Source organism: Camelus ferus, chromosome 2 (assembly GCF_009834535.1).
Source record: "Camelus ferus isolate YT-003-E chromosome 2, BCGSAC_Cfer_1.0, whole genome shotgun sequence".
Taxonomy (NCBI): domain Eukaryota; kingdom Metazoa; phylum Chordata; class Mammalia; order Artiodactyla; family Camelidae; genus Camelus; species Camelus ferus.
Window position 1 is genome coordinate 63,366,356 of NC_045697.1, and position 24,121 is coordinate 63,390,476.

Here is a 24,121-nt window from a genome sequence, read left to right on the forward strand (position 1 = left end):
TTCAGCTAGTAGCATAATCCTTCTCACATGTGAATTCATCTCAATGTAAAATGATATGAATTTACATGTCAATGTCACCCAGTTCTTATAACCACTACTATACTACTGTGGAAGGATGGATATTTATTTCATCCCTGCCAAAAGTACAGCTAAATATGAAATTATGAAATAATTTCGGATACAAGCCCCATAAGATGGCTGCTGTCATGCTGTCTGTCCATCCCCTGTCCAATCTGACCCTTCCTCACCCTTACCTTATGTTCATGATTGCCTCCTCTTCCTAAGCTGACAGTTTAACCAATAACTACCTGCATGCTTGGCCAACCCCCAGCTAAAGATTATTTTAGCCTTTGGACCAGAATGGATCCAGTATGTTCCCTCATCAACAGGCAACAGCAGCCCTCACGACAGGTGCTAACTCAGAGCTGTGAGAGGCGTGCTCCAGCAGTCATCTGGCAACCTACGAGCCCTTCTAGTGTCATGCCCCCTATAACTGATAGCCTCCTCCCCCAGGTAGCAAACATCACTGCTGTGTCCTGCCTGCCATCGGTAGTACACGGTGGGGTGTTTCTCCAGGACCTTTGCTTCTAACTTGTAATATTCCCTGTCCAATAAATCACTAATGTCTCTGTCGCTGACTTTGGGTTCTTTCTTCAGTTTCACGGCTGGGCAGCTGCAAGGATTGCAGGACTGTGAAGCACAGACCAATAACAAGTTGTTTTTTTTCCCCTAAAATGACACTTTCATATAAACGATCTATTTTGAAAGAGACCATGAGCAAATGCATAGTTTATTCATCAACAATAGACTTTTTATAGTTAGTTCCTTAAACAGACAGTTTTATTAGGTTCTGGGAAGCCAGTTCATTAATACAGGTTCATACCTTTGTGCCTGTCTTTGAAGTCTTCAAAGCTAAGATTTAATTTGCCATAAATGACCTGGCCCTTTTTGAAATGAGGTTTAAATGACAATAAGTTTCCCAAAGTAAGGCTTCTTAAAACATAGCATTATTTTCTGCAAATTTACTTATGAAGCTTTGGAAGGCAGTTGTATGCATATGCATTTATTATGCTGGACAAATAGAGATTACTTTTGCTTTTCACTCCTTGGAAATCTACTTCAGAAATCATAGCCACATTATAAAATGCAAATCACTGAGATCCCTTATGGCCACAGATACTCACTGTAAGGAAAGGTGTCAGTGCACTAAATAAGTAGTTCCTATGACAGATAATAGCATCAATCCTTTGTAACTGGCATGATTTTGTATTTTGTTAGTCATTTGGGCCATTATATTGGGAAGTTTCCAAGTGATTTGAAGAATAAATGTGGGTGGGAAGAAAATTTCTCACTATTAAAATGATAGGGCCAGTTATAACCAAATGAGAAAAAAAATCAGGAAAATACTTTCATTTTTTCTTCCTGGTAAGGAAAAATTCTTTAATCACTCTATGGTTTATGTCAAGATATATATTTTCCCATTAAGCTTGTCTGTCATACTAAAAATAGAATTGCAGCAGAACTTTTGAAGTAGCTTGCTAGAAAATTCCTTTCACACAAGGGATCCGAGTGACAAAAATGCAGAGCCAATTTACCATAGTAGTTTAAGTCAAATGTTTTATTTTTATTTTTTTTAAAATTTTATTGAAGCATAGTCAAATGTTTCAAATACCAATTACAACTCTCTAGTTTCTCAAGGTGAAACTTTCAAGAATATATTTAATGTAATGGTCATGAGTTTTGCTGTTAATTTTACTCAAAAGCTTTATTATTTTGATACTTATGGAGTGAGAAAAATTCACAAATCTCAGTGCGACTTTATCTAAATGTTACTAAATTTTAAATTATAAAGACTTGGGTAGCATTTATAAGCAACAAGGCAAGTACAAATATTACTGAGCAATTCTACCAAAGACTTGTGGAGTTGACACAGACAGGGTAAAGTGTATATGAATGTGCTCAGTGGAGATTACATTGTCTTTGTTTTTTGTTTGCGGTAGTTATGGTGATTAATGAACCACTGTGTGGGGCCTCAGTATCTTACCCTTTGTGTGTGTGCGTGTGTGGAGTTAAGGGACTATCTTTTTTGATATAAAGCATGCTTCTTCAGAAACAATAATAATTCATAGTGTTGGGAGACAGAGAGCTATACATTCTAAAGTACATGACTTGTATTATCTCATGAGCTCTGCTGATGCAAGAAGAGAGCACCTGATCCTAGCTCTGCCCTCCTGGCCTTTTTACAGGTTGTCTGTGCTAGAAGAACTACGACCTCATATCAGAGACTTTGCTCCTTTTCTTGTCAATTACATGGATTTTTTTTTTTTTTAGGTGAACTTGTCCAGAGATGCAGGAGTATTTTTGGCCCATTCATAGTCTATTATTAAAAACACTGATATTCAAAATATTTAACAATTGTAAACCCCAGGCACCAACCAATTAAGAATGGTTTTGATTACTGTAGCCCACTGTTTTTCACATAGAAATAAAATGTTTCAAGATAAATGGATTTGGTTTTTGTATGTGAAAGAATATTAGTTGTTATTTTTCAGTATCAATTACTGAGAAGTTAATAATCGTGGTGAGCCTCTTGAGGTCAGTGACAAAATCCTATTAATCTCTGTAACATCAGCTACTATTGCTCTGCTGTACACAATGTGGATGTTTCCCATAACTGTGAAGTAATACCATCATTCTCTCTCTTGTTGGAATTAAGAATGGATCCGAACCTTTGAAGTATAAAACAAATGGCTAATTTTATATTCTAAATACATTTTTGCATATGGCCACTTCTTACTATCTGAGATGGCAATGATCCTTCCACGTGTAAATGTTAAGCAGTAATCCTCAGAACCTCAGTAATTTCTGGAAATTAATCATAGGACTTCACACTGGTGTGGTTTCTGAAAGATTTTCCAGTCTTTATTGATGTTTAGATACATGATTGGACAAACAGGTTCAAAGAAGCAGCAACCTAATTAAAAGGGATTATAAAACTGTTAGTTTAATTATTTTATTGTAAGAGTGCTGGGAAATTTCAAGCTGTGGTTGGCAGTCCTGCAATACATAACAATCCACCGTGCAGAAAATTTCCTGTGTACAAATGAGAACTGTAGGTATAGATTATTGCAAAGAATTATGTTTTGTTCACTCACTCATTATTGTATTCATTTATTCCACTTCAGTTATACAATTATTTACTGAGTCAGCCTAATATGTGCCAGACACCAGGCTTGTTCACAACTGAAACCTGGTAAATCTTTAAAAATTTTATTATAACTAAAATGCTGTTACACATAACATGAATTCTAATTTTTATATTTCATTTTATTCTTCTTGGTCTTAGAGAAAATAGCATGAAAGACACTAAAAGAAAATAAAAAACCTTTAAGAATAACTTTATAGTTCACTACAAGTTGTGTGTAATTAAAATGAATCAGTCATATCAGATATATTTTAAAAGTGAAAATATAAATGATTCTTGGTGTAATTGTAGGTACGACTTGTTTTTCAATTTCTGTTTTTGTTCATTTGCTTGCTTATTTTTCACATGAGATGCAGCATCTTGTAGTGATTTAGAGCTTGAGTGCACTGCCTGCATTCAAATCTCAGCTCTGTCCCTTGTTTGCTCTTTCCCCATCAGCATGTAACTTAACCTCTTTGAGACTCAAATCCCTCAGCTGTGAAGTGGAGATTATAATACCTCAAAGAGTTGTTATGAGTATTAAATGGCTTAGCATATGTAAAGGCCTTACAGGACTACCTGAGATATATTAATTATTATATATTTGCACACAATATGGTTAGTAGGGGAAAAAGTCTTATCTTGCTTATGTACTTAGGTTGAATCCTCTTAGGTCTACTTCTTAATAGCTATTTAACTTAGAAAAGTTACCTGTCTGGGTCTCTTTCCTGGTATATAAAATTAAGATACTCATTATATCTACCTATTAGTCTTGTTCAATGTTTGAATGAATTAGCACACATGAAATGGTTAGCACAGTACTTGCCCCATAGTCAGTCCTCAAAAGATGTTAGCTATGGCTGTTTATCTATTATTTAATTATAAATGTAAGGTGGGGATAGTATTTACTATCTTATCACTTCAAAAGACAATGGTAATCAATGTGAAGACAAGTGAACAATGGTGTGATGCAAAAAATGTGTTTTCTTTACTAATTATCCAATACTTTATAAATTAAATTATAGTATTAGTGAATAATCAGATGGATAAAATTAACTGAAGATATATATATTTTTTTATTCGCATCATTGCCTGACGTTGGTGGCTGGCTCCAAGGCAACTCTGTTTTTTCTCAATTTAGGTTGCCAAGTGACCTTGTCATATAATTCAGTAAATAATATACATAGAACCTATAGAAATTGAGCATAAATCCTAAACTATTATTTCATAAATATCCTGAGCTATGTTATAATGTTAATTGTCATTATTGTGTAGGCCCCTTGGTTTTAACAAATGGAAACAAATTTAGACAAACACATGAAAAATGATTATTTTCTTAAGCTCCTCTTTTCATACTTTTTTTAGATCTGCCTGATAGATGTGTTTGGAAAATTATTAATCTTAATATCTTTTCTGTATATATACATTCAATCTAAGCATGTTAAATTGTTTTTAAAATGCATTATTTAAAAATAATTGTTGAAAAACAATACTTATGACTGAACAAATGATATTCCCTGAGGCCCCTATTACTATAAATGTCATATGTTAGGTTAAAAGAAAGAGAAAAATCTATAAAAATAACAGATATTCTTGAACTGTTAATTTTGGCCTATAGTTCCAAACTGTGAGTCACCACTTATACCAAAAGCATTTGTAGATGAAATAAGAAATGAATCTTTTATGTATTTTACAGCCTGGAAACACCACCAAAATAACCAAAGTTAGCAATTTTAATAAAGAAAATAATAATAATGATAATAATTGTTCATTATCAAGTAGAACAAAATAAATATGTTTTTTCATACATTACTATGCTAAAATTTTAATGATTATTTGATAAGCATGCTAATTACATATGGAGTTCTGCATTTCACATTTATTTCACTATTTTCACATAAAATCCTGTGCATACTAGTCAATCCGGAAATGGTCATTGTTTGATTAGGTAAATTAAAATAACAAAAATTATTTTATCTCAAGTTTTGGTTTCATAATTTTTTCTTCCCAGTTAATTTTTAAGCATATTTTTGTAAAATCTCTATATAAAATTTCTTTCAGTGATTTCTTTTGACTTTCAGCATTTTTAAAAGTTAAAAATGTAAACACTTATCATGTGTAATAAAGTGTAAACATTGTTACCATATTTAATAGAAGTTCTAGTTGGCGAAAAAAATTCTGTAGCAGTGATTGTCATTGAATCTTACCACTACGTATACAATTGACCCATTCCATAATTTCGACAAAGGTTTCAGAATTTTCAAAGATTAATATGAGGAGATAAAGAGAGTCATAAAGAAAATCTTAAATCTTTCTAGCTCACTACTGACATTGATCAACAGCTTGGAAAATACTGCTCTGAAATATGCTGTATAGTAATTTTTGTTCATTTTTTGTCTTGTTAGGAACCTGTCCCTGAAATTAACAAAAGACAATGATCAGGAAGCCAGGTTTTCCCATGTGAGCCGAATGCCCAGCAGTCCATCTGCAGATTGGCCCCTGCAAGGTGTGGAGGAAAACGGAGGCTTAGATTCTCTGCCATTCAGACTGATGTTACAGGACTGCACAGCCGTCAAGACCTTATTATTAAAGATGAAGAGAGTTCTTCAAGAGGTAATGGTTTTCTCTAAGATTAATGTCTTTCAGTGCTGGTAGAAAGGGAAGTCTGTAGACCTAGTTAGTCCCAACTTATGTCAGTAATTGTATAACTTGGGGCAGGGCTCACGCATCCTCATGGAGCTTAGTTTTTCTCATACGTCAAATGAAGAGTTTGTAGCTCCAGTTTATAAGGTACTCTTCAGCTCAAAAATTCTAAGATTCTGCAGAGGAATCTAAAAAGAAAAAAAAATGATACCAAGCCTGGGAAAAGTCAGGTAAAGAGAAATGGGCAGCAGCTATTACGTATGTTTATATGTTACTATAAAGCTATTGAGAGACCTATTAAATGGACTTCACCTTAATGATACTGAGCTTCTGTGTGATACCATAAAAGTAGTTTATTTACTCATTTTTGTCCCAATAACAATTAATCTAGTAAAACTTTATCTGAATGTTTGACTGATTTTGCCCATTAAATACAGCTGCCCTCTTGCAGCTTGTGCTGTTAGATGATGAGCAAGTCAGGAAAATGTACAGTGGAGTCTTTCATCTTTATGTCCAGGAATCAGCCATTCTTTAGGATTCAAGTGTGTTATATATATATATATATATATATATATATATATATATTTTTTGTAGTTACAAGTTATTTTCTTTGAAGGATTTCTATAAAAAGTGTATACAGTATTATCTCAAAGATACAAAGTGAGGGGACAGAAATTTTAAATGATTTTCCTCGAGTGGGTGTGAATTCAGGACAACAGCCTGAGATTCCTGACTCCCAGTTCAGTGACTTTTTATTATATGCCGTTATCATTTAATTGATTTCTTGTTATTGATAAGAGATATTAGTAAATAATGTGAGAACAGAAAAATATAACTATTAAGTATGATTAGTATTATGGCTCCCTTACAATGATGATCATTGTAACACTGATGATAGTAATGACATTAGCAGCTACCACTAGAGGCCAGAATAGAATCAGGCAGAGAGAAGAGCATTTAAGAGAAATGATTGTCATAACTGCTGAGGGCATCCAGTCATGTGTTCTGATCAGTTGTTAAGTTGAAAATTGGCAGAGATCTCTGCATCCCTTACCAGCTTATGTCGCTGGGGTAATCTCTGTGTCTAGAATCTATGCAGTGGTGTGTAGGAGTTGTGTGCGTATACTTGATCACTGTTAGAATTTCAGGAATTTGATGATCTGGCAGTTAAACACAGGCATAAAAAACTTAAATTATATATATTTTAAATGTCCCAAATTACATTTTTAAAAGGATAGTCAATACTCAATACTTTACATTTCCAATTTATTTTACTATATTTTACTATTAGCCACACTTGTGAGCTTATTTACATCTATTGGATGTATATCTTGGAAATACTATGTAACAGCTATCCAATTGTAGATTCATTTTTGGCATTTTGGTAGCTTGAAATCAGCCACATGGGAGTATTATGCCACAGAAATTGGCAAACGATACAAGGTAGGGCTTTTAATTTTTGGTGAGCTGTTAAATATTTAACAGTACACCACTATACACCTGACTATATGGTTTCTATATTGACAGCATTAGCATTTTTTTCTGCACTTGCCAAATCTCCCCAATCTTTTGCTTGACATGCAGTCTGAACCTCTTTGAACAAGGCAACTTAATAACAGCTGTTAAATTAAAATATATTAATCTCAAAGTCTGTAACATTCAGCTATTCAGTTTTCTACCTCTCTCTTTGGTCTGGATTTTAATTTTATAAAATTGTCCAATACAAGTAAAAGAGAAGTAGGAAGAACTGACAAAGTGTCAAGGGGCTTTTTGACGGTACTTAGTTTTATAATTTAAAAATAGTTAGTGATATGCACTATAGAGTCAATATTCAGAATATATTCAGATTGTTTTTACATTTACATCTGTTTTTCTTCATTAAAGAGTATTTGAAGAAACTGAAGAGAATTGACTTTTAAAGCTGATGTAAAATGAGCAATAATTACATCTGTTTGTTAAGCCCATTCAGGGACCAGGGGTCTTACTCTTTACAGTCAGCAAGAAAAGCAATTATTAGTATATGATTAGCATAGACAAGTGTTCTAGTAATAAGATATGCATAATAGGTGCTGGTAAAGAAAACTGAAATATTCTCTAAGCCAAGAGTTTTAAAACAACAACATATTTCATTACCAAATTTAATTCCAACTGCTCATTTTAGATTAATAATACCTTTTTAATATAAAAAATATTGTTTATTTCTGTTATCTTATTTTTATGACGTATAGTAGTCCACTTTTGTGTCTGATAAAATTTTAGCCACAGAAGATCCCAATTATTTTATTTTTAAGATAAAAAAGTAATTAATGGGTTTAGTGTGTCACACTAGAAAATGCTTTTATTTGAGATTTTTCCTAATGGTGCTCTGTTGACATCTTAGATTTTAATTCCTGAGATGGGTCAAGTGTTAATAATCTGTATGGAATCTCATACTCCTAATTTTGTTCCCCTTCTTTGGAGATCAGTTGGTATTACAACTACAAGCATCAACTCCTTTATTAAAAAAAATAATAAATACTGGATTTGGGCCAAAAGAAATTCTATTGTCACTTTACCTTTTAGTATTAATGATTTTATAAAAAAGTGACTATAGCAAGGAGGAACTATGTACATTTTTTTCTTCCGCTTTTGTTAATTTTTTTCATAATTCCATTATCTAGAAAAGAAAATATTTAGTGTATTATCTACAGAAATAGTTTCTGTTCTAATGTTTCCTTTCAGTTTTCTCTGTTCTCTTTTTGTTATTATCTTATTAAAAAATTTGTTTGTACTATATGGTAACTGACCAAGAAGACTTTCTTTTATAAAGTTGTAATAGCAACTGATCTCCAAAGAAGGGGGAACAAAATTAAGAAAATGAGATAAACAACAAGGTCATAATGTATAGTTCAGGGAACTATATTTATTATTAAGCAAAATTTCAGAAGATTTGAACATTATTAACTTCTTCAATAATGACTAACTTACTTTTATATAACAGAATTGTACAATCTTTGCAGTGCATATGAAACATCAAGACAGGAGTATATGCTGGGTCATAAAAATGTCTCAATAAATTTCAAAGATAGGCATCTATGGAATACATTTTTTGAGAACAATGGAATTAAATTAGAAATCAAGAATGGTTTAACTAGGAAGAACTAAAAAAACATCAACTACTTGGAAATTAAACAACAAACTTCTACATAACCAATGGATCAATTTAGAAACCTCAAGGAAATTTTAAAGTGTTTCAAATGAGATGATAAAAATAATACAACAAATCAGAATTTGTGGTTATAGATGAAGCCATGCTTGGAGGGAAATTTATACCTGTAAAAGTTTATAATTCAAATAATAAATAATTAATAATCTAATTTTCTTCTTAAAAAGCTAGAAAAATAAAGGGCAAATTAAACCTAAAGGAAGTAATAAAAATAAATATAAAGAAGAAAATTAATGAAAATGAAAACATACAACTAACAGAAAATTTAGAAACTGCACAAACTGGTTCTTTGGAAAGTTAAAAAAAAAAACTGTAGAAGAAAAACACTGAAGAAAATAAGAACACAAATTACTAATATCAGCGATGAATTGAGGGAGGAATAATCACTACAAATCTTACGGACATAAAAAGGATAACAAGGGAATGTTATAAAAAGCAGTATGGCAATAAATATGACAATATAGATGGAAATCACAAATCCCTTGGTAAGTACAACTTTCCATGGTGACATAAGAAGAAATTAAAAATCAGAATATTCCAATTTCTATTAAAGAAATATATTTTATTATTAGAAAGAGAAAAAAAGAAAAAAAAATCCCAATATAGAAAATCCAAGTCCAGGAGCTTTCACCGGTGCTTTCTGTCAAATATTTAAAAAAGACTTAAGACTAATATGCAAAATAGTTCAGGAAGTAAAGGAGCAGAATATGCTTCTTAGTTTGTTCGATGTGGCCAGCATAGGCCTATTATAATAATTTGTCAAAATCTTCATAAAAAAGGAAATTATAGAAAAAATTCCTCCAATATGTATACATAAATGCAAAAGTCTTAAAATTAGTAAATAAAAGTCAGCAATATATAAACATATAATGACCTAGTTGGGCCTATTGCAAGAATACAAGGTTTGTTTAACATTCAAAAACCAATCAATGCATTATGGTTACCAGGGGGAGAAGGGCGTGGGGAGAGATAAATTGAGAGTTTGGGATTTGCAGATACCAACTACTATGTATTAAATAGATAAACCACAAGGTCATACTGTATAGCTCAGGGAGCTATATTTAATATCTTGTAATAACCTATATTTAAAAAAATATGAAAAGGAATATGTATATAATTGAGTCACTATGCTGTACACCAGAAACTAACACATTATAAATTGACTATACTTCAATTTTAAAAAGAACAAAAAAATTAGTTCAATTCACTATACTAATAAATTAAAAGAAAAAAGATGTATGGTCATATTAATAGGTGAATAAAACACATTTGAAAAAAATCAAACATCAATTTATGGTTAAAAAAGAGAAAAACTCAGCACATTAGTAGTAGAAAGGAACTTCTGTTCCTGCAGTTAAGATCCATATTTAATGATGCAAAACTGAAGTTTCTGGCTAATATTATTAGCAAGGCAAAAAAGTCCACTTTCTCCACTTGTAATGAACATTGTGCTGGATGTCCCAAATAGAAATAAACCAGATAAAACATAAAAAGCATAAATACTGGAAAGAAAAGGTAAAACTATCTCTATCAGCAGATACATGTTTGTTTATATAGACATCTCTAAGGAATCTGCAAAAAAGGTAATAATAAACCTAATAGGAATAATAAGTGAATTTAGTGAGGTTGAAGGATACAAAGATATAAGGTTATAATAAAATTATGTATTGATTCATAGAAAATTATCTAGTAGACTCAAACAAACATCTGCTGTCTCATAGTTTTTGTGGTTAGGAATTTGAGAGCAGTTTACACACTGCTTCTGGCTGAAGGCCTTTCATAGAGTTACACTCAAGATGTCAGCCACGATTGCAGTCAAGAAAGTTTGGGCTTGAGGATTAACAGAATGTGCCAGGAGGATTCAGTTTTTCACTACCGGTGGTCAGAGTCTCAGTGCCTCACCACGTGAACATCTTCACTGAGTGACATAGCACCTGGCTTCCCCCAGAGTATGCAATCCAAGAGAGAGAATAAGACAAAGTGAATGATGTCTTTTATAACCTAGTCTCAAGAGTAACATACCATCACTTTTGTGAAATTTATTGGTTGTAAAGACCAACCTTGTTTCAGGTGGGAGAGCACTATAGAAAGCCTGGATACCACGAGGTGAGGAACATTGTGACCCTTTTTACCCAAAGTACAGTATTCCACCTTTGGCCCCCAGGGATGTATTTCTTACAGTCCAAAGGACACTTACCACCTTCCAAGACCACCCAAAGTATCATTCTATTACCTCATTGGCTCAAAGTACAGAATCTCGTTATGCAAAACATGTACAGTTGTAGATACACCTTTAGTGTAGCAACCAAAGTACAGTTCTCCATTTGAAGACCCTGGAACTAATGCATAGGTTAGTAGTTCCTTGATTTGGACTCAAAGCCCGGGAATAATTCTACATGGCTTTTAGTTACATCCTCTTTACTCTTGGTTCTACCCTTCAAATTATCCTTTCCTTTCTTATAAAGTTAGCACATGTTTGAAGCTGAATAAGTTTTCTCATTCTTATTTGTGCTTGTCATCATTGTTCTCCAAAGTCCTCTTTTAATTTTGTATTGTCTTTCTTTAATTCTGAACTGCGAAGTGTTTCTATGAAAAGAGTTCTCTTAAATTCTTTTATTCTTTTTAGATCTATTGTGAACCTTATTAGGGATTCACTCCATTAGGCAAAGCCACATCCACAAATCTCTTCAAGAGAAGCCCTTCTCTAGCTTGAAATAGCTGATGGACAACCACTTTAATCTTTTAAAGTTTAAATTATGTGGTTGAGAGCATCTGTGAGACCTTCCCTAAAACCTTCAACAGAGGGTGGCTGAACCAGGTACCCTGCAGCACTATTTTTCATCTCTCAGAATACCTCTACATCTACTAAATAAATTTCTAAGATAATAAAATGCATTATTCAGATGTTTACATCTGAATTGGTATAGTTTTTGCATAAATTTAGATTTTTATCAACGCTTGTGAAATTATATACTTAATATAACAACACAGGAAGTGTCATCATATAACTGATAGCACCACTGTCAATGCTTCCATTATGTGGAATTTCTCTTCTTCCCTTGGGAGGCCTGTATGTGAGCTATGACCACTTATAGACTAAGTTAGAGCACTGTTATCAGTTCTTACAAATTGTTATTAGAGCTTAATTTTCTTCTCAATTTTAGAATAACATAAGTTAAAAAGATCAACAATATAGCACATAAAAAGATTGAGTATATACTCCCTGAGGAAACCGCTAGCCTAGATAATGGCATAACTGTAGACTTACTGAGAATGGATAGGTTTCTGAATAAGAATATTCTGCCCATAGGAGGTCTGGCTTTTTAATGAGACTATAAAACTTGATCTGGAAACATAAGATAGGGAGGAAAGTGTATTTCCATGACTCTTTTACTATGTAAGCAACCTTAACTTTCAACAGTCCTCTGGGAGAGATTAGAGAAGGTAGAAAAAAAGTATTGCCCAATCTTTAGCCCCGTTTCACTCACAAAGTCCCACTGGAGGACATATATTAGAATGGTAACAATTTCAGGTGTTTAAAATTACTGAGATCTAGGTGTGATTCTCACTTCGGCCACTAGTTGCTGCAAGTTAAGGTATTTGAGTCTCTATTTCATCATATCCAACATTATTAACTATCTTTTAGAATTATTTGGACAATTAAACAATAAAATGTATATAACAGATTAGCACAGTGAGAGTGTGAGGTAAATACCCTTGAATTTTTATTTATTTTTAATTAATAATTTTTAATTATTACTGATTGTGTTAAGCAAGGCAGAAAATATTTGAGATTTGCCAAACACTTGGAAATATATCGGTAAATGTTTTTAATAGGACAATGTGCTGTATTTACTGAATAATATTTTAATATTAAATTTGTAAATAAAGGCTATACTAGCTGGAACTAAAAATTGAAGTATTATTGCCATTTATGCTTTTCTGGGTATTCAACTGTGCTAGCACATTTGACCTGATATTTCTTTACTGAAGAACTAATATATGCCAATTGAATTTCCTATGTGCATTCCCTCTCTCTCTCTTTCTCTCTCTCGCTCTATATATATGACAGGTTTCTCCAGTTGAGGAATAATGGTGACATACCATGGTAGTAGAGGTTGAGACAGAAAAAAGATGTGTGATGTGTTTTGGAAGTAATGTCAACAGTCATTGCTGTGAATTGGAATCAAGTGGTGATAGAGAAAAAGAAGGGGTAACTGAGGGCTGTCCTTTGAGTAATGGGCAGACATTATTGCCATTTCCTGGGACTGGAAAGACTAGGAGAGGAGTAACCTGTGTGAGACATACAGGAAACAAGAGTTTTCTTTTGGCCAGGTTGAGATTAAGATGTTTATTTAGACATGCAAGTGTATATGTCAAATGGAAATTTGAATTAATATGGCTACAAATTCAGAAATATCAGGGCTGGAAATACAGATTGAGTATTCATGATTATATGGATTTTATTTAAATCTATGGAAAAGTGAGTTTGTACCTAAAACCTGAGCGAGATGCTCCAATATTTAATGATCAGAAAATCAGGAAAAAATGTGACCAATGAAAAGGAAAGAACACTAAGAGTGTAATATCAAGAAGCCAAGAGAAAACATTGCTTTAAGAAAGCCAACTTAAGAAATGATGCTAAGAAGTATGATAAGAAAAGAAAAGATAAACAGTCAAGGGATTTGGCAATCCATTGATTAATTCCAAAAACATATTACCTAGGCTTTAGAAATTTCAATATGTAAAAAACCTATTCAAAGTGTTAATTTACATAGCTAAAGCCTAGAATAGAAATAGTATCCCCAGCTTGTTCTCAGTTATTAAATTATTGGTTTATTTCTTTACAAAGCATTAGTCTCTGAATTTGAAGATATGAAAATGAATAATACATGCCCTGAAAGAATTTTTAAAATATGTTTTAAAGCAAGATATGTCTGAGTTTTGGAAGGATATTAGAAATTTTATCAGGTTAATTAAAATAATGACCAAAAATTTATCTTACATGAGTGCCATCCATATTGATGTATTATTTTTCTTTTAAAGAGTGTTGTTTATATTACTTAAAATTATTTTTTATACTGCAGAGGCAATCTGCTATAGTGATCACAATATACTAGCTTGTGCTAAGACGGACTGCTCAAATATGAATATCAACTCTCACTAGATCCATATGACTTTGGGCAAAGTGTTAATCTCTTTTAGAAGTTGAATTACTAAGTAAGGGCATATTCTGCTAGATAATATCAAAGATTTTCCAAACTGTTTGTACCAAATTACTGTCCCTCTGGGTATATTCATGTAATAGAATGCTTTAAGTTCACGAATCATCATGTCCCAAAAAGAATATTTTGAACTCAAAACCCAATTCACAGATAAATTCATACAGAATATGGAGTTTCAAAATATTTGCAAAGCTAAATAATATATTATTAAAGAATTTATATTAAAAAGTATGGGGATAGTAAACATAATATTCCAGGTGAGATTACCTGTGTAGAAGTAGTGGGTGGGAGAGGGATAGATACGTGCAGTTAAAGAGGGGCTTTGTAGATATTATTTATTTTATATTACAGTATATTTTCTTAGATGTTTCTGTCAAAATCATTGCATATACATGGTATTTTATTATATATGTTTAATGTTACCTTAACTCAGCCTTCCCGAATTATTTGTACTCTGGCTCCCTGTCCAACTCCATCCTCTACAATGTTGTTTTCCTCTGTATTTCTCTTCCTGGGAAAGTTGCAGGAGTATTTTGCCTACTGCTTTGCCGTTGGTATATCTTCTGATACTTATTTGATGTCAAACTGAAAATGAAGTGGGATTAAGGTGAGAAACTAGAGAATCCTCCTCTGGTATGTGTACTTACATAATATGCCTGTTAAAAACAAACTGCAACCTACAGTATTAACAATAAGTACCACCCTCATTGTACCTGAGTGCTGTGGTTATTTGTGTTATAATCATATTCAATAATTAATCAAATAACCACTAATATGGTTTTGCTATGCATGTCTAACTTTTAATTTTCTTCATGAATCCAGCAATAATGTCTCAGTTGTAATACAACTCACATACCATTGTGTAATTTGATGGGCTAAATATGACAAGAATTTCAGGCTGCAACATAGCAGATACACACCCTGCAGGATCTCTGAGGCATGCTTAGAGCGTTCAGTGCTTCTGGTGGGGGAGGGAAGGAGAGAGCAGACAGCCACTTAAGCAAGCGGTCCTGAAGAAAGCCTTGCAATTGTGTTGCTTGGAGACACATCTTTACTAAAATTGTGGTTTTTGTTTGAAAAATCAGAGACAAAGGTATATTTAACTACAGTGAAAAATGCCTATTTTTAATCACTGACTTTATAAAAGATCATGTTACAAATTTAGACAACCTAAGGCAATTGCTTAGGAGTAACAGAAACCTTAAAGTATTCACATGTTTACAGATGAACAAAAATGTTTTTGCATCTAGTGACTCATTAAGATGGAGGACAGTTATTCCTTAACCATTTCGTTTTAACCTTGATAAAAATGACAACTTCAGAAAATTAGAATTGACTTTTAGTGTGAATTTACTTACAGAAATATGGATGTTTCCTGGTTCAAATATTATAGTTTTAAATAGATTATTTGCTGTATTGTCTTTTAAAGTAAAATGCGTTCTTTATAGCGGACTAGCTATTAATTGAATAAAAAGAACTCCAATTATATTTATGACAAATACATGTGAAAATAGATATATCTATCTTGTTCTCTTTGATTAGATGGGCTTCTGTAAGTAAGAGGAGTTGAGTTTAAAAAGAAGAATGAATTATCATGAAAGATTTTATTCACTTACCTGAAAAATAGACAAATACTGTTATCCATAATCTTCATTATGGATTAACAAACTTTTACTGTAAAGTCCTGGCCATGTAGTCAGGATTGCAACAGCTCAAGTAAGTTGTAGTAAGAAAGCAGCTATATGACCTAAACCAATGAACATAGCTAGAATCCCATAAAATTTTATTTACAAAAAAAGGCAGCAGGCCAGATTTTGTTTTTGTTCTCAGCCAGTCATTCCATACTCCTTCAGAGAGAGGTGATTAATGTATCAAAAGGAGGCACTGTGTGGTTAAGAGAATTAGATTAAGGAGCCAAAACATAGGGTCTAAATCCCATCTCTTTACTTACTAGCTGAGTGACCCTAGGCAAGTTAAACCAACCCTGCAGATAATAATACTAACATATCACTTAGGTTTGTGGACAATATTAAATGTGTTAATATGCTTAAAATGGATGGAACAGTTGGACACATAGCAAATGCTCAATGTGTATTAGTTGTTACTTTACTATCACAAAGTCTGAGAACCACTAGTGAAAGAAAGATCATGGATTTGCCATGAGGCAAACCTGAAGTCACATCTTACTTAGATCTACAACAATTCCTCAATATTTATTCTGTTTTATTCACTTTCTTTGAGGAGCGTTATGTTTCCACATGGAGAAAAAGAGGATAAAAATTCTTATAAATTTTATTGTGAAGATTAGATTTAAATTGTGTCTGACAAGGAAAGGTCTAAGTAAATATTAGTTCCCTTTGCTCCCCTGTCCTCCCCACTTTTCAAAAACTTATTTTAATACTACTTTTAAACTTCTTACCCAGATTGAGATTTGATTCTGGCTTCATAGCACATACATGCTTCTTATTTCCCCTAGAACTGGCCTGTGATTTTGGTGTTCCTATTTCTTGCATTCTCCAGAGCTGAAGTCTGGCCCTTGAGCCCCAGTTATGTTGCAGAGATTATTTTGCTGGTTCACAGAATTTCTAAGTACTGCTAAACCAATGATGAAATTGCATGATTTTATAGTAAATTTTAGATTGATATCACTGAATAAATAATATGTCCAAATATAGCACCTGTCTTTAGATTTTATAATTTTTCCAAAATTTTGTTTTTAACAAATATTAATAAATGTTTGCTGAAACAAGTCTTTTTTAAAATTATTTTCTTGCAAGGAATTCTGTGTTACAGAAGTGCTTTTTCTTAGCTTTTGTTTGCAGCCAACATATGATTTTAATTCATCTCCCTCTTTCCCTAAATAATTCTGCTTTCCCTCAAGGTGGCACTTTGTCTAGATTTACCACTTATGATTTAAAACATTGTTTTAATAACGTAATCTAGGATGAAATTTAATTATAATTTATGGTTACCTTAATTATATTATGATATTTATTTCTTATTTAGGGCTTTCCAAAAAACTGGCAGTCAGCCTATTGCTTTGTTTCATTTAACTCTTGGATCATCTACCGTGGTTTGGACACATGGTTATAGATAGAGTGTGGTCTAATTCAGTATCTGCTGGAAGTGCTATGTCCCAGTATACCTCTACTGCTTTTGAAACCTAAAGCCCGTTTTGTAATATTATAATGCTTCCTAATTCACTACACATTCTTGAAAAATATTCTTTTATTTAAGGACTTTAGAAATTTCCTTGGCTGAGGCTATGTCAAATGTAACTGCCACTGGAGAGATAATTGCAACCTGTAAATATTCTTGAATTGTTTCTTTTGGACATTTCTCTTTACTTAGTTGACATTCAAGACTATCTGTCTTACTGGCAAATTGTTTAGTACCTACCAACACTATACTTCTTCCATCAAGAAAACTTCAGAAAAGGAAACAATTTTTTAGTAATTAACAGAGGGCAAAAAGGCACTTAAAATTGCTGTGGATATATATAACTCTGCGAACCACAGGCAAAGAAACTGTTGGTACTGATTTTTGGGAGCAAAAATCCTACAGATAATGTCTACATGTACAGCAAATGCAGGAATTATTGTTGAAAGATAGTCACACAATATAGTAATTCAAGTATGGATTTTAGAATATTGCAATATTAGAGAATTGATGAGCTACCAGGATACCACCCATGTGTGTGTGCACATCCACACGTGCGGGTGCATGTGCACAGGTATGTAGGTTTTGTTGGAGGTTGTTGAATATGTATATTGTATGTGTTGTGGTTGAGAGGCAGGGTTGAAAAGTCTCTTAAAAATAGGTCCAAAAAGTAAAGGCCCTAAGTTTGTAGTTGTCATCTATTTGTTTCTTTCCCGGCAGATTAGATCTGGCCTTATTAAAAGATCCTTATGACCTTGCCAGACATTCAGGCATGCTCATTAGAGGCACATGTGGCCATATGTCTGCATTCAGTCTTCCTTCTGAGTCCTTCTCGGTATCCTGTTGTCGTCTCGTACCTGCTTTCCTCACTAGATTCACTTAGTTTACTGTTCCTGCCTGCTTTTTGGCTCTTTCACCTTTGTTGCCCATGCACTGATCTTTCTCCCTCTTAGTGGTAATACAAGGAATAGATTACCTTTTAACAACCCACCTCTCCCTGCCTTTTATATTACCCTTCAGACATTTCATATATTTTTACTACCTTAAGGGAATTCCTGGTTTGTTTGACGAAACACAGCAAGAGTGACCTGGGCTCCACTTTAAATCTTACAAAATATCTCCTCACGCAGGACTTAGGATTTCCCGGTTCTTTCCCCTTCCTCCCTACCCCCGACATACTCTTTTCATTGTAAATCACAGCCCAAGAGAAAAGGTGCTTTTCTACCAGTGCTTCAGATATCCAGTCTCTCAGCTCATCAGGCTTCCCCCGCAAACTGAATTCTTGGTCATGGAATAATAGTCAAGCATTTAGCTTTAATTAAGGAAACCTCGTTTATCTCATTATAATGAGAATTATTTTCCTTAACACCTGTAGCTGTTCATGGTAGTTTAACAACTGTTTTCCTGATTATAAACTTCGGTGAGGTTTTTACTAACTAAGTGAGTCAAGTTGACAACCTGCCACAAGCTTCATGGAAGTGTTTTCTGTATAATTTCTGAGCGTGAGACATGGGCAGGGACAGGTACTCTACTGTTTGTGTTTGAGAAGTAGTAACTCTGCTAATTCTGTATCTATTTTTTTTTCCCAGATAGATACGTGTGACTATGTTTATTATCTTTAACAGAGTTTTGTAGACATCATAGAGATATTGATCAATTTAGCAACTATTACTATGTCAAACCTCTTAGAAATGTTCCTTATACTGTGCTCTGAAAATTAAAACAAAACATTAGAACAAAAACGATCATAGCTTTTTTTCTCACAAGTGTGCTATGTATTTGTTAGGTAAGTAATATGAATGAAATGAATACTCAGTAATGATAAATCATTGTGAAAAGTGACAATTTTTAAAATAGTGTTGATATTTTAAAATGTACACAAAATATTTCTTTTAAAGTAACACTGATTGTAGGATGCCACATAGGAAAATAAAAACAGGAAAATTCAGATCTTTATTTTACTCTTCATTAGGACAAGTTCAAATGGACTTTGTCCTAAGAGGTTTGGAAGTAAAAGTTCAACATAGTAAGAAATCTGGATGAATAAAGGAACTTATCAGTTAGTAAGTATTAACCATTGTTACTTGGCTTGTGATAGGTGATATTTTAGAATAAAAGAGAGTCATGCCTGTATTCAAAATCTAAATGGGAAAAATTTTTAAAATGAGGTATTTTATATTGTATTTTAATTGAGCCTCCATTTCTTAAGAGGATTTTTTTTTAAATTGACTAACTGCTTGGGCTTTGTATTTATTTTTTAAATTTAATATTAGGTTATTAGTATTTTATTTTATAGGCCTCTTAATTCAGTTTGTACAGAAACTCACAATCTTCTGTTCAGTTTTTTCCACAAATATTGACTGAATAACAATTTCTTAGGCTACAAAAAGAAACAATGGAAAGAGGAGGAAAGGAAGGATAGAAGGAAAGAAAGAAGACAGGACTTGCTCCCAAAAGAGAGGTATACAAGTTTCTTGGATTCAGAAAATAAAATTGAACTTAGAGACTGAAGTTTATATTGGTGTCAAACACAGTTCAAGAGATAGCCCCCCAAATCCATATACTGAAGCTCTAACCCCAGTGTGACTGTATTTGGAGACAGGGCCTTTGAAGGAGTAATTACGGTTACATGAAATCATGAGGATGGGGCCCTCATCTGGTATGACTCGTGTCCTTGTAGTAAAAATAAAAGCTGGCACAGAGACAAGACCATGTAAACACACAGAGAGAAGATGGTCACATGTAAACAAAGGAGAAATCAAACTTCCCAACACCTTAACATTTAACTTCTGGGCTCCAGGACTCTGAGAAAATTAATCTTTGTTATGTGAACCTCCCAGTCTCTTGTGTTTTGTTATGGCAGCCCTAGAAAACTAATATACTAGCCAACATCCCAAAGAGAAGGAACCAAGTCAAAAGTAGATTTCTACACAGAGATCCTGAGCACTTTGCTGTGCTGGTGCAGAGGACCACCAAGAGAATGACATAGTCTTACAACATTAGTTAAAAAAACAGAAACTAGCTGCTTGTTCTGACACATTCATCTGTGCATGTGCCAGAAGGGCTCTGTACCATTCTGTTTTAAGAAAGGGGCAATACTCCCTGAACGGTTTCATTGTTAAATGAAGAGGCCAAGAGGTTTAGTTAATTTCCTGCTGATTTTTTGCCTGAAAGTAGCAGTCCTGGCTAGAAATCCTTTTGTGGTCAACATGCAGGATTTTCCGGAGTAGATTATTGAGGGGATAAAGATCAACTTAGAGTGACCCAGGTTTAAGGTAATGAAGGTGTGGAGTGGAGCAGAGTCAAGAGGTATCTAGAAAAAGAGAGGGAACTGAACGTTGTGGTTGAAATGAAGAGATACATGACTGATTTTGTATAGGGATTGAGGAGAAAACACATGAAAAATTGTCCTGATATTATAAACCTGGGGAGTGGAAGGAATGGCACTGCCCAACATTAAGGAGAAATTTCAAAGTTCTAGCTCTGGAGACAAAATCATCAGCTTGATTTGATTTATGTTGGATTTGAGCTACTAGTGTCTTATCCAAGTGGCTTATTTGTATGACTTGTGAATAAGTCATCAACACAGAAGAGGCTATGATAAAAGCCATGCCTAAAGGTACGCATTTGTGCATTTATTTGCTCAGATATGCTTAAATGCTGATGTAATTCATTATCATTCTGTGATTTGTGAAGCGAAGGTTAAGAGAGAAGCATAGAAATAAGTGAGTCTGAAGAAGAGAACAGAGGTAAGGTATGCAAAGAAGCAGACTTATAAAATAATTAGCTAACATTTATATAGGGCTTATAGTGTGTCAGCCATTATTATTGTCTTTTACAAATATTATCCCATTTTATCTTCCTAACAGCCCTGTGATAATAGTGTTCTTATTATCATCTGTATTTCATAGGTAAGGAAGTTGAAATTCACAGTGGTTAGATATTTTGAAGCTAGGATTTTGAATAGCCAAAGCATTCAGAGCTTCAGAGCACATACTCTTAACCACCATTTATGCTGCCTCTCCAAAAAAGCATAGATCTGGGCAGTTTGAGATTCGCAGGTACTAACTACTATGTATAAAATAGCTAAACAACAAGTTTCTACTGAATAGCAGAGGGAACTATATTCAGTATCTTTTAGTAACCTATAATGAGAAAGAATATGAAAAGGAATATATGTATGTGTATGTTTGACTGAAATATTATGCTGTAAACCAGAAATTGACAAACCATTGTAAACTGACTATACTTCAACTAAAAAAAAATTAAAATACATTTAAAAAATTAAAAAATATAGATCTGGTGAAAAAAAGATCAAAAGAGTGGGGGTAAAGGGGAGAATATTCTTAAATGAAAAGGAAAGGGTTGTCATAGTCAAATTTTCTATAGAAGAAAGGACAATGAAGAGTTTGTGGGAGTAGATTAAAAATGAAGTCCTTGATTTTAGAAAAGAACAAATTAATATAGTGACAGGATAGGTGGGATTCCAGAATTCTAATAGATTTTGGATGAAAATTATGATGAGAAAAGGAAGGTTATAAATTGGAACAGTCATTCTTTAAAAAAATACAATTTTGAAATGAAAAGATGGGAGATAATTGGTGAATGGAAGAAAGCACCACCTCTCTGGCCCCTTCTCTTCACTTGCTGATCATCTCTCTTCTTAAATACAGCCAGCCCTCCACATCCATGGGTTCAGCATCCAAGGATTCAACCAACCATGTATGAGTGAACATTTTCGGGGGGAAAAAAATCTTGAAATTTCCAAAAAACAGAACTTGAATTTGCCATTTGCTGGCAACTATTTACATAGCATTTACACTGTATTAGGTAATATGGGTGGTCTAGGGATGATTTAAAGTATACAGGAAGATGTGGGTAGGTTTCATGCAAATACTACATATTTTTTATGAGGAACCTGAGCATTTGAGGATTTTGGTACCTCGGGGAGGTTCCTGGTATGTCACCCTCCTTCACATTCAATGTGTTTATGAATGGTGCTTCTTAGTACTAATATTCCCTCTCCCCAAATAGCTAAGTGTTATTTTCACCACCATTTTCCTAAATACCGAAGCTTACAGCTTTCTTCTTGGCCAATGTGTCACTAAATCTCTAAAATCTTTCTTTTCTCTCTCATCATTTATTCCCTATATTGTTTTCTGTAATCAATTCTTTAATTAAAATTTTTGTTGACTATAATATATGAAGTATTATAGTAGTCTCATAACCAAGAAGCAGCATTGCAAAGTGTTTAAGAGCATAAGCTATTATATCACATGGACTTTAGATAGAATCTCACCTCTTACATTTGCATACTAGTGCCTTTGGGGAAGTTATAATGTCTCCTACTTTGTTTCCTCATCAGTAGAATGAAGAGTTAAATAATAATATGTGAGAAGACTAATAATTGTTTCATAGTTGAAAACAAACAGAAAGAGAAAGAGAAAAAGAGAGACAGGGAGAGACTAACTATTAAGGTTCTCCATTCTCTTCCTGAATTCATTCTTATCTATTTCATCATGCTGTTTTTCTTCAATAAATTCCAGCAAACCCTTATTTTATAGAAAATAAAGTCCAACTCCTCAACCTTTATTCAAAGCTCTTCATAATTTGGTTATCTAGTTTTATCTCCCCATTAATGTCTCTGCTCTGCTCTGGTCAATGTGCCCTTTTCATTATTCTCTAGATATGCCATGTTGATTTCTTACTGAAAACTTTTGTACATTTTTTTCCCTAAGGCTTGGTATGCCCTTCTCCACCAGATTTGCCTGTGCAAATTTTTAACCTTAAATTTCATCTCTTTAATAAGCCTTCGAAGCTTGATGTCCTTATTGGCTCTTACAGGCATTTAGTCATCCACGTCCCTGCACTATAAGTTAGTTGCTACTGAGATCAGTGCATGTGTTCCCAGCTAAAGACCACATGTTTGCTTCCTTTGTATTTCCCAGAGCACCTAACACAACAGTGGGGACAGGTAGACTGACTAAGTATTCTTCAGTGTAAGAAGAGAGTATATAGACATTTCAGAGAGAAGGAAGACAATTTTATTGCCTAAATAAATGTCTTAAATTCATTTGTTTTTTTTTAATTTTAACTGAAGTGATCCCACAGGTGGTTATTGAGTACTTGCTGATTCTTATAACCTTGAATCCTGATTTCTGGATTTTACAAGATAAAGGATACCAGGTTCATTCTTTTTGAATTTTATGTCTTTAATATTGTACTGACACATAAATTCACATAGATCAAATATCAAAATATTTAATTTATATAATTATTTTAAATACTATTAAGCCAGCAGCAAAACCAACACTCATATAAACCATTATGCTACTTGACCTAAGTGTTATCCTCTATGACAAACCCACATGGATTGATCTAAGAAGACAGAGATAGTATCTGCCTCTGGGGCTGAGGATAAATTCACTTTGGACCGCAGTAGTAGATAATGCCTCCCTCTAGGACAAAGTTGGGGCAGATTGCTAGCAGCACCTTTAAAAGATTGTAGTTTACTAAGCTCGGGTTTCTTCAGCTGTGACACTGTGTGTGTGCCACACACGCTGGGGATGCTCCATGTAGCCCCCAGTGGGATTTGGGGGCAAGGTGCACAGGGGAGCTGATGGAAACATTAAACTCATCCTGCTGCTGTATCTTGAGTAATAAAGTCCTTGCCTCTGACCCAGGAGTCTCAAGTTTTCTGCTAAT

The 24,121-nt window shown here is 33.5% G+C and overlaps 1 protein-coding gene across 11 annotated transcripts in view; it reads left to right on the plus strand.

Annotated features, from left to right (window-relative positions):
• The window catches only part of CCSER1 (coiled-coil serine rich protein 1), a 1,107,668-nt gene that overhangs the window by 392,416 nt on the left and 691,131 nt on the right, over window positions 1–24,121 (plus strand). For all 11 annotated transcript variants that reach the window (XM_032459742.1, XM_032459692.1, XM_032459747.1 and 8 more), the window contains one exon: window positions 5,590–5,797. In XM_032459742.1, coding sequence (XP_032315633.1) covers window positions 5,590–5,797 — 208 coding nt within the window. The remainder of the gene's footprint in view (window positions 1–5,589; window positions 5,798–24,121) is intronic.